At 37.7% G+C, this 12,645-nt stretch overlaps 1 protein-coding gene across 1 annotated transcript in view; it reads right to left on the reverse strand.

Annotated features, from left to right (window-relative positions):
• The window catches only part of NALCN (sodium leak channel, non-selective), a 306,322-nt gene that overhangs the window by 179,724 nt on the left and 113,953 nt on the right, over positions 1–12,645 (reverse strand). The window contains exon 11 of the mRNA XM_049778612.1: positions 2,796–2,927. Coding sequence (XP_049634569.1) covers positions 2,796–2,927 — 132 coding nt within the window. The remainder of the gene's footprint in view (positions 1–2,795; positions 2,928–12,645) is intronic.

Genomic DNA, 12,645 nt, shown 5'->3' on the forward strand with positions numbered 1-12,645 from the left:
TGGGATCAGATACCACCCAATGGTGGAAGCAGAATCAGGTACCACCCTAGGGTGGGGGCAGAATGCCAGGTCACACCCTAGGGTAGGGCACAATCACCGATCAGGGTAGGATCAGTAACATAATAATCCCCTAAAATATTTACATACACAACACTTAGCTACTTAGCGTGGCTCTGAAATTACAAATCATGGATCTTATTCTCTGGTGACTTCCCTTCCGGTTCCTTTATTCCATCACTTCAATCATTTTATTTTTATAACTTGGAGGAACTCATGTCCTTTGGCTTTTTTGTTCACTCTCCTTGCATTATCACTTGACATATCCAGTCTAGACCATAGTGTTATCACTCCATCTTTTCTCCCAATGACTCATATCCTGCAATCCCCGATCTTCTCAGCCATGTTGGTATGGAGGAAATATTATAAAACTGGATAATTCTGGCTCAATCATAATACAATCTTTATCTCCTTTATGTTTGTTCTGGAAAGCTGTAGCTCTGTCTATCTTGGTATCATTTTAAATTCTGCTTTGAAAGTCCATTTGGACTTTTATTAGTCTCTAATGTACCTTCAGTTGACTTTTTGATTTCTCACCCTCCTCTCTCAGAGTACCCATGACTTATATCTTCTCTCTCTAAATTTTTTCCTGTTCTGTCTTCTCTTCAGCTTGATTGCAGGACTTGCTGCCAACTACATAAGACAGACAGAAGTCACTTGGTGGGGATTCATGAAAATTAGACCACTGGCCATGTTTCCATCTGCTTTGGATGATAACCTATCTAGTGCATTGCATTTTCACACATTTCTACTTTTTATTTTTCAGAGGGAGTCATAAAATAATGCCCACATGAACACTCTTATTCATTCTTTACAACACAAACACCTTACAATTGTTCTGCTTATATTTCTTACTACACTATAAAATTCTACATTACTTTGGTTCCTATGTCCTGTTTGGCACTGGCATATCCCGAAGGCTTTATTTCATTGACAATTAAGTACTAATGATGCCTCATTACACAAAACAAATACTAACTAAAAAAAATTCTTGACTGATTCTTTCAAAATTTCTTGATATCCATCTAGATGTTTCTAGTCATATATTAGTTTATAGATATATATCAATTTTTCTGGAATGTTTATATGTGAATGGATTTTATTTTTATGGAAAAAATTCATTTTTAGAAGCACTAGGAGAATTCTGAATCTTTAAACCCACTTGATTTTTTAAGCCAATTGATTTTTTTTAAAGTAAAAATGCTTTAATAATAAAAGTAATCAAATCATGAACTTTCTGCTTTTAAGGTCTCTTTTCAGTTATTAGATTTCTTGTAGTTGAGTGCAATGACATACATAGACCACACTGATATGCTGAATGAGTCTCGAAAGAGCTAGATCTCAGTCCATTTTTACTTAAATATGTCATCACTGAATTCTGAGATTCATTTTTAGAAATAGATTTCACAATAATATAGTAGTATTTTCATATCATTACAAAATATTTAGGGACCAAGTATTTATATAGTACTACAACTAATAAACAGTATGAAAAAATTCTCCAATATGATAAGAGTTGCTAGAAGATTCCAGTCTCTGTGTCATCAATAAACCTACCTCCTTCTGATTTGCCTTTTTATTGAGGTATATTTTTAAACTCATAAAATGTTTAATAGGCCTCAATAAACTTAGTGTTGTTTTGTTAACTTTTTAAGAGAATTGTGATTTACAAAGTTATTCATAGTTAAGATTTAGACATATAATTTCTCAGCATCAATCCCACCATACTGTCAATGTTCTCAGAGTCCATTCCATATCTACCCATCCCAGCTTCCCATCATAACAGGCCCTTTTAAAATTTGGTTGTTAAAGTTTGGGTCTCCTGATTTCAATGTTAATGACTCCATGGTTTGGATATTTCTTTCTGTCCATTTAACTGCAGCAATCCACCTGAGTCCCCTTGACCTCTGTTCCCGGTTATTTCACATCTGTCTTTCTCCCCTTACACTCTATTTCATTCCTTCTCCTCACTATACTCTGGGACTAAGAGTGTTCTAGGCAATACCAATTCAAACCATTCATTCCCATATTGAGGGATTTTTATATGAAAATTTCAGAATAGCTATTATTGACATACAGAGGCTAGCAATGACCCATACATTGTAGGAGTACAGCTGATGTTTGTATATATCACCGGACACACCCGCCAGTGTTACTCTCCACCAGTAACCTGATCCCCTCTGGCCATTCATTCCTCCTACCTTTCCTCTTCAGAGCAAGTGGCAGCCCCCTAATTTTTCAAGTTCAGTGGGAATTCTCTTTTTTGGGAATTCTTTTTTTTTTGTTTTTTTTTTTTGTTTTTGTTTTTTTTTGTTTTGGATCACACCTGGCAGCACTCAGGGGTTACTTCTGGCTCTATGCTCAGAAATCTCTCCTGGCAGGCACAGGGGACCATATGGGATGCCGGGATTCGAACCACCATCTTTCTGCATGAAAGGCAAACACCTTACTTCCATGCTGTCTCTCTGGCCCACATTGGGAATTCTTACGAAGACTTTTTCAGGTCAGTCAGAGTAAGGTAAGAAGCAGGATCTAATGAGACCCTTGGCAGTTTGATGCACAGAGAGCTCCCCTGAACCCATGGTTCCAGGAAGGAATGACACAGGGACCAAGAAAAACTTTCTATATATCAACATAAGCAGAACAAGCATTAGCTCTGATGATGTTTAGTAACAAATGGATGGAGACAAGGTTGCAGAAGTTCAGCTTAATGCCCAAAAGTGGTCTAATCTGCTTACCTCTGCCAGGTAGAACTCATCATACTGACGCCTGAAGGTCTCTCCTTTGTGGTAGTTGCTAGCAGCCACAATCACATCCACCGTGACCATGCTCAGGATGAACATGTGGAAAACCGATGACCGCATCATTTGCTGAAGAGACAAAAGGAATTGGGCCCTTAGAAAGAAATTATGAATAAACAAGGGCACTGACACCAGCTCGTGATTGGCAGCACCTAAAGGGGATGCCTACATACACATATATGCTGTCAGGATGCCCTAATAAAAAGCCACTCATTGACAAGATTTAAGAGCAAGGAGCCTTCTTACTCTAGGGAGCAGAGAAATTGTCAGAGAGGGTTACACAGAGATTGTATAGCCTGTCATTCTTAGCCCCACATGCACCAGCAATATAATATGGCACTGTTTCCTTTTGCATAGGCATACTAAAAAAAAAGGGAAATTTTATGTATAAAAACAAGCTCTTATCTACTAGGGACAAGAACCAATACATTTTATAGTACAGGGCACCTCTCACCCTGAATATTTGTCATGGGGACTTGACTTAGACTCCACGTGATTAGGCAGTGACCCTCCAACCCTGAACCTCAGATCCCAACCATAGAACCAACAACCCTGCAACAGCATCAGGAATTAAATACCCTCTGGGGAGTGCCCAATACCACCCTGGCACCAACTTGCACCAGGTTGATACAACATCCTGATGACAAGGAAACAGCAACAATTAGATCTAAGAGCAGGTTGCCCTACCTCATCACCTAATGGTAAAATGAAATCAGAAGACACTAAGTCCTTGATATGTGCAAAAACCAAGGTCACTAATTAGAGAAAAGAACTGTAGCGGGGCAGAACTTTTCCTGGGTTCAATAAGAAAGACCCTAGCCTAGGCTTCAACCTAGGATTTGAGCAAAAACCAAGATCTCTAATTCCAGATGTCTGACTTTGACAACTGTGATGAGCAGAACTTCTGGAACTATAGGAATGGCTATATCCTAGGCTTCATCCTAAAATCTGTGCAAAAGCCAAGATCACTAATTACAGAAAACTGACTATAACACTATGACAGAACAGAACTTCCAAAACCATAAAGACTCTATCCTATGACCTATGAAAATACCAGAATCTCTAATTACAGATTTTGTCAGCAGAACATTTCCTTGCACCATAAAAAGACTTTGGGGTTCTATAATAAGCATATCTGGAACCTGTGGCTATCCCCATGGCAGTATGCTTCAAGGGTGGAGAAACATTGTATTTCTTAGGCCAAAGAAATTCCTTTTCAAATTCCCCCTATAAAACCTCCCTATACCAGCCCCCCTTCCTTTTTTGTTGTTGTTGGTTAGTGGTCTATTGTGGTTGTTGTGTATTTTGTCATTGCCTCTTCTTTTTCTCCCCCCTTTTCTTCTTTTAAATCGATGTTGATAGTTCCTAGATGGATTTCTCCCAGCTTTTTTTTTCCCCAACAGAACCACAGAATTTGAAGCATCTTGTCCTGCCTCATAAATAAGGGGTGGGGGGAAGAAAGTGTATAGTACCAGGAGCAAACAATTACATGAATATTAAGGGAAAATAAATAATGATAAGGCCTAAATACCAAACCCAAAGTCAACAACAGAATCAAGATCTACAACAAGTTATATACAAAGGAAACCGGTTACACTAGCAGCCCAAGGGGCAAAGGGTGGAAGTACAAGATGCATGCTGGGAACAGAGACTAAGGGAGGTCAACTTTGGTGTGAGGATTGTCTTAATTTACTGTCACTATGTACCTTAAATATAACTGTGCAAGATTGTAATTTTTTTAAAAAAAGAAAAGAAAACATTTAAAAAATTGTTGCCAGGAAATATGCACTGGTGAAGGGTGTTGAATACTGTATGACTGGAATTCAATCATGAACAACTTTGTAACTGTGAAAAAAATCCAACTGTATTATGAACAATCTTGTAACCATGGTGTTTAAAAACAGTAATTAAAAATGTATTTTATACTTGTAAAATGTATAATTATCAAATAAAAATAACACTATTAAATATTTTTACAATAACAGAAAAGAATAAAAATCTATATCTCATTTACCTTGTAGAGATCAGACCTTAATTTTTTATTAGTTAGGTAATACTTCTTCACAAAACTAAATGAATAGAGAATTGATTTTCAAAAAACAGATCAGAAAAAAAAATAAACAAAAAAACAAAAAAACAAACAAAAAAACCCCAGATCAGATAAAATCAAGCATTGATTTGTTCTGTATTAAGAATGGTATGAAAAAAGAAAACCTATTTTAGAGATGATCTCAAAACTGGATATTATTTTTGGAAATTTACTTATTTTTACTTTGTGGCTTCACTGAATAATTTATTACTTACTTTGCAAACTATATGTGTATATTTGGTTTGGGGCCACATCTGGTGGGCTTAGGGGTTACTCTTGGCTCTATGTTCAGAAATTACTCCTGGCAGACTTGGAGGACCATACAGGATGCCAGAACTCAAATCTGGGTTGGCCACATGCAAGCCAAATTGCCTACACACTGTGCTCTGGCCCCCAATAAGCCTTATTTTATTAAATATGATTGACATGCGAAAAGCTTATTATGTATTTGATGTATATAATTCAATGATTTGGGGGTAAGTGATGTCAACAAAACTACCTTTCAGTCCACTGCTTCCCAGTTCCAACCTGCCTTTTGTCTCTCTTGCAAAAACATTTAACATAAGCTCTATCCTCTGGCAAAAGAATTTTGGAGGGGTCTATAATCATAGTTTACTCCTGGATCTGTGTTTATTAGCAGTCCTGGGAGGGTTTAAGAAACAAAATGAGGTGTGGGAGATCCAACATATATTGGTTGTGAGCAAGACAAGAGTCCTCGTCACTATCTCTCTGGTCTCCTCTTGGCAAATTTTAAGTAGGCAATATAGTATTATTAGTTATATAGTAGATAATATACATTAGTTATATTTTTTGTCATGTAGCACCAAGTTATAGAGCAGATCTCCCAAACTTGACTATTTGCATAACGAATGCTTTTTATCCTTTGCATAATTAATTTATTGAAATGACAAAACCAATAACAGTTCCTTGCATTTATGCTTTTTCTGTGCCTGGAGCTATCCTGGGCACTTCAAATAAATTCACTCATTTATGTTCCTAACAATCCAAAAAATATATTCCACTTTTATACAGAAGGAAACTGAGATTGAGAACTTGATCATGCATTGAAGGTAGAACTATAAATGGGTTGAAGCTTGCTATGGTGAAATAAGAAGGCATTAAGAAGTAGAGTTTTACTATAAAGGCTATCCTAGATTATAAGACATTTTCTTTCTTTCCTCTCTTTGCATTTTGACCATTGACCATGCTGGGAGATGTTTCTCACATATTCCCAGAAAGGCTATCATTGACCCAAGGTCACACAGTAAGGGCAGAGGATAGCTGGGCTATACACTCACATCTGGTCAGAGGCCAACCAGAGACCCACTGCCCATTGTGGGGCAGAGAATATATCAGTGGAGATAAAAAAGGCTGGAGCTGAAGAAGAGAGAAGCTGAACTCCAGGAATTAGGCAGGAGCCTTGTGCCATCTGCTCAGGGCTTAGTGATTTCAAGACAGTGCTACTCTCTCTTACTGCCTCTTCCTTTCTCTTCAGATGTGTATCTTTCCTAGAACATCTGGCCTTAGGATTCTCCAGTCATTTGCAGCAAAGGAGCCTCAGAAAAGCAGACTCTGGAAATGGGAAGAGAACAGGACTTCCCCTCAGCCTTTCCCTCTCTGAACTTACACATATATTGTATAATTGTACTTGGGCCTTATGACCCCAAAGCTTTGCTGATACTGGGGTTCTGGGTTCTGAGCCAGATCTTTTGAAGCTGAAAGACTACCCTGTCTGAGTTTTGTGATCCCTAGTAAGTTTCTCAAGCATTTCTGTGCCTCAATGTTTTTTTATCTGCCAAACATGAGATGAATACAGTGACTGGAAATTAGAAATACAAATATCTTAGGGCCGGATTGGTGGTGCAAACAGTAGGGCATTTGCCTTGCACGCACTAACCTAGGAGAGACCACGGTTCAATCCCCAAGAGTTCCATATGGTCTCCCATGCCAAGAGCGATTTCTGAGTGCATAGCCAGGAGTAACCCCTGAGTGTCACTGGGTGTGACCCAAAAAGCAAAAAAAAGAGAAAAGAACCAAGAAAAATAAAAGAAATACCAATATCTAGAAAGTCTTAAGAACAGTGCTTGCAGAGTGCAAATTTTCTACTCAGTTTGCAGTAAAAACAGTGAAGTGGGAATCAAATATGTTTTCGGCTAGGTATGAAAAATTAATAGCTCGAGGTCAAAGAATTAATGATATTGCATATTTGACTGCCTCCCAAGTCAGATAACGGAAAGAAATGGGTCTAATAACTTGAGATTTGTCAGTACCTTGGGGATAGTGAGAATTTACAAAGGTTTCTTATCACCTTGGCTACTGATGCACTCTACTGGGCATCTGTCTTTGACTTCATTTGATGAGTAATATAAAATTAAATTCTAGAAACTGCCAATCAAAGCAGGTGAATGTACTGCCATTGACTGGGGGAAGTAGTGACCTTCATAACTAAGATGATAAGCAAATCAGTTGGCAAGTTTCTTTTCTCCTTCGAATTTTTATTGTTACTTAGCCTCCCTTGCATTCTGAGAGTCAGAATCCAAATACTATTATTCCTTCTCTTTACTCTCTGCAACAGAAGTTTCTATTAAAAACACTTCAACTGATTTCTACTTTTATCTGAACGACTAAAAAAGCCACAACTTTCTCTTTCTCTTTTCCTTAGCTGTGAATTTATGTCTAAAGTAAACTATTATTATTGAAAGATTCAAACAAAGCTTGTAGCCGGGGTTGTCACATTTTTTTTTATATAAAATTGGTTTTGTTTCTGTCACAGCTTCACTTTGTGGCTGTCATTAAAATTAGGTTGTTTTTTTTTTTTTTTGTCGAAATGTCTATGTGTGCCTGTTGGCACAGAGTCATTAAAATAATCACGTACAATGGATTTTGATATGCTATAATCACCATTGCTTAGCTGATTTTTCTCAAGTCATAACGTTCAAATATTAAATAAGAAGTAGGATGGGTAAGTGTGTGTAGAAGCTAAATTTAAAAAAGCAAATCGGTCCCTCTAGCTTTCAAGTTAGAGCTCAGGACATAGACAACTACAAGCCTAAACAACAAACCCAGTGTCTGAAGTTGGGAAGGATTTTCATGAGGCAGAAGGACTTTCAATATTTTGATTTTGGGGTCCTATCTGACTGTGTTCAGTGGTTACTTCTGGCTCTACACTCAGGAATAACTCCTGGCAAGCTCAGGGGATGATATGAGATGCCAGTAATTGAACCCAGATTGACTGCATCCAAGGCAAATGACCTATTCACTCAACTACTGCTCCAGCCCTCCAACATCATTTGCATTTAAGAAGAGGAAGCTCTCAAGTAGTACTCAAGGGATCTAGGATCCCTCATAGTGAATTTTAGCCAACTAGGCAGCAGTTCAATGTATGGATTTTAATGTATGAAACCAATAATGTGCTCTTGCTCAGCTCTTCATGGTGCAAGACTATCAGAACTCTGCCAGTGGTGCTTGGGGGTCCCAAAGACTCAGCCAGCAGGGCTCATGGGGGACCTTGTGCTTTCATAGTTCAGTCTGATTTGGCCACATGCAAATGAATCCCTCTATGGTTCACTGGCCATGTGATATTAAATTGAAAATGATGCTTAAATATATACCCCTGTTAGGTTATAGGGGAACATATAGATGCCAGAGATACACCCCAGGTTGGCCGTATGCAAGGCAACTACCTACACACTGTATTTTTTCTATTTTTTAAATTTAAACACTATGGTTACAAGGTTGTCCCTACTACAGTTTTTCACAAATAAAATTTGTTCATAAATGAGTTATAGTCATACAATACCCAACTTTGACTAATATGCATCTCCCACTACCAATGTCACTGGTTTTCATCTCACCCTTCTAATGCCCTCTTCCGTCCATCTACCTCCCCTTCCTGTTTCTGGAGGAGGTATTTTAATTTACTCCCTTTTTTTTGACCCTGGTTTGCACTACTGTTAACAAAGGGGTGCCATGCATATCCCTTTCATAGTAGACCCTCTCTACTCTAACTGCAGTCTCTGCTCTTTGTGTCAAGCTTCCTACCATGGGCTTATCCTCTGGATACCATCCCCACACTGTCTTCTATTTTCCTTATTCCTACAGATGTGTGAGAATATCCTATGTTTATCCCTCTCCCTCTGACTCATTTCACTCAACATAATAATCTTCGTGTCCATCTACGTATAAGCATATTTCATGACATCAAATATTCTAAGAGCTGCATAGTATTCCATTGTGTCGATGCACCACAGCTTCTTTAGTCTCTCTTCTATTGTTGGACTCCTGATGCTCATTGTCTATCTCTCCAGCCCCTCATCATATTTTTTAAAATGCTTCTTTTGCCTTGCACATGGCTGATCTAGGATGGACCTTGGTTCGATCCCTGGTGTCCCATATGATTCCCCAAGCTAGGAGCAATTTCGGAGCACATAGCCAGGAGTAACCCCTGAGCATCACTGGGTGTGGTCCAAAAACCAGAAATATAAAATAAAATGGAATGAAATGTGCAAGCCGTAGGGTATTTGCCTAGCATGCGCTTTACTCAGATGGACCGTGGTTCAATTTCTCTGTGTCCCATATGGTCCCACAAGCCAGGAGTGATTTCTAAGCACAAAACCAGGAGTGACCCCTGAGCATCACTGGGTGTGCCCCCCAAAAAAACCCAAAATGCTTCTTTCTATTACCATGTCATTATCAAAAATCAGACAAATATTGCATAGATTTTTAGTTTGTCTTTGACCCATGTATTCCCAGACTCACATGTTTGGGAATGAGTAAATACAAAGAAGAGACAAGTATGGAATAATCCAAGGCAGCAATATGCAGCAGTGTGTGTTAGGATGTGCAGGAACTTTGCACATATGGTATCTGGACATATGGTACTGGACATATGGTATCTGGAGCTCTTTAGCAATACAGGTGTTTCACTAAGCCTTATAGAATAAGAGGAAAAAGAAATGCAATTCCTAGATCACTCCTGACCCTGGAGTATGTTAAAACAAGGACAAAGAAAGAAAGAAAGAATTAAAGGGGGGCATATGAAGAGGCAGAGGGGAAGTACTGGGGGTCAAGTGTTAAGGGTCTAGTTCCATGCGTAGCATAGAGGAATGGTCTAGCTCTATCTCCAAACTTCATTTAGCACTACTGAGAGCAGGAAATTCAAACCACAATTTTAAAATATGCCTGCCAATGAGGCAGATAAAACCTAGGGACACTGGTGAAGGGAAGTTGCCATTAATAGTGGGACAGGTGCTGGAATATAGTATATCTAAAGCTCAATTATGAAAATCTTTGTAAAGCATCATCTTAATTTTGGGGTATCTATCCCCAGGACATTCAAAAGGATAGATGCATACACTATTTATTGCAACATTCAGTACAATAGCTAAAACTTGGAATCAATGTAGATGTCCTACAACAGATGATTATATCATGAAAATATGGTACATATATACACTAGAATACTATATAGCTGTAAGTGATGATGCAATTATGCAATTTGCCACAATGTAGATGGAACCGGAAGATATTATGTTAAATGAAGTAAGTCATAAAAGGAAGGAAATATAAAAGATGATATCACTTATCTGTGGTATTTAGAATAACTGCAACAATTTAAATGAGTGTTGTTCAGAACGCTCTTGGCTCCAGAGTATAATAAAGAGAAGGGAAGAAATTGAGTGGAGGTAGCCAAGATAGATTGAAATAGTGGGGAACAAGAGTCAAGGGTGCTCAGATGCATTGGTGGTGTTAAGAAAAGACAAAACTAAATATCTAACCAACAGAATTAATAACATTGAAATTATAAAACTCAAACTTTAACATCAAATTTAAAGAGATGCATGTTTTTATGACAGGCTGTGGGGGGTAAGGGATGGGTAGAGAGAGGTTGGCACTGGTGGTGGGTTTGGTGGTGAAACATTATATGCTAAAACTTAACTATGAATAACTTTGTAAATCACAAAAAAATAAAAATAAGTTAAGTATAAAAAATCATCACATAGGTATATAATATATTTGGTATTTATACTGTTAGTATGTCTGAAATTTAAAATGACTAAAAGATGTTGTAAAATAAAATTTTTAAATAAAAATTAAAAAAGAAATGCCAGCTTTTGGTTCCCATGCCATACCAATGGATTTAGAATAGTGCATTTTAAGTTATGTTCCAGGGGTCCTCCACACATACTCAAGTCAGTCACTAATTTCAGTGGCTGCCAGGAGAAAATATTTATTTCTTAAAATATCACATAGTAATCTTGTTGATACTATATTTTTATTTTGGTTGTCTGCCCTCTATGAGAGCTAAGTAAATATACTAAATCACTCAGTTAAGTCACTGAAGAGACAATTCAGTGGGTCGGTCGGGTACTTGCCTTGTATATGTCCAATCTGTTCTATCCCCAGGATGCATATGGTCCCCTGTGACTCACCAGAAGTGATCTCTAAGGGGCAGAGCCAAGAATAAATACAAAGCATCACTGGGTGGGCTACCCGCTCTCCAAACCATTCAGTCTGTAGTGATGCGTTTCATCAATGATAGGGAAAGAATACATAGACTCGAGATTTTACCTATGAAAAGAAATAGATGTGGGTGGCCTTTATCTTACTTTTGGCAATCTCCTAAACACAATTAAACTTTTTTAGCCTAAAGTCTAGCTTATAGCTGGTACCATGCATTTTCTATTTCTTTATTTTATAACTGAATCTGGCAACGCATATGCAGTGATTCAATAAGTGTTTAGGCAGAGATACAATCAGATATACAGGGGAAAGGTAAAAAGCTATAACATGAGAGACCAATAAAAGAAGAGAGCATGATGCAAACTATGAAAATTTATACATGTTCCAAAGGATCTTAAGTCATCTAATTTTTGGTTGCATAAGTGATTTAAAAATGTATAGGATTTGTTTCTATTTGATTTGTTCATTTATTTTTCCCCTATAAAATAATGCCTTCAGGATTCTGAAAACTGCAGGCAAATATCCAAAAAATAAAAATTGTGTCCTTGGAGACCATGATAAGGATAAATTAGGAGAATGAAGAGTGTATCTCAGAAAGCAAACCCTGAAGATGCATCTTGGTGAATAAACATTGTACCGTGGTAAACAAATTTCATGCACTGAAGGCTATATCAAACATATACTAAAGACTGTGTTTTAATTAGATTTCAAAATAAACATATTTGGAGAACAAGGCAATTTGCAAGATGAACAGCTCTGGAACATCTTGCATCTAAAAATCTAAACTAAACCTCCCATTTGCAAGTGGTGCCCATTTTTTTTTTCATCTTATTTAGAAAAACTCTGGATAGTGATTCCTTCTGCAGTCACTACATGAAATAAATACAAAAATCATATACTTAAAGAGGTGATTCACTTATTACCAAGATTGAAAATAGAATTAATGGGTGTTCTTAGACACATGAACTTTCCCATCTGCATGAACTGGGAGTCAAAGAACTTGAAAAAAAACTTTCTTCTCCATCTGTGAAATATTTCCTGCAACTATCTCTATTATGTTCCTGGGTGTGCACTTCAGGATGGTCCGGAACTATGCAGTTAACCTGCCAAGCATTCAAGACACAGAAAAGTGCTACCTGGGAGGCAGTTGGCTCCAGCAGCATTAGAGAGGTGAGACTCCAATTGAACAGAGTTCTACTTATTATGCGTGCAGATGCCTTCCACACACCAGTATTG

The sequence above is a fragment of the Suncus etruscus genome, chromosome 8 (assembly GCF_024139225.1).
Source record: "Suncus etruscus isolate mSunEtr1 chromosome 8, mSunEtr1.pri.cur, whole genome shotgun sequence".
Taxonomy (NCBI): Eukaryota; Metazoa; Chordata; class Mammalia; order Eulipotyphla; family Soricidae; genus Suncus; species Suncus etruscus.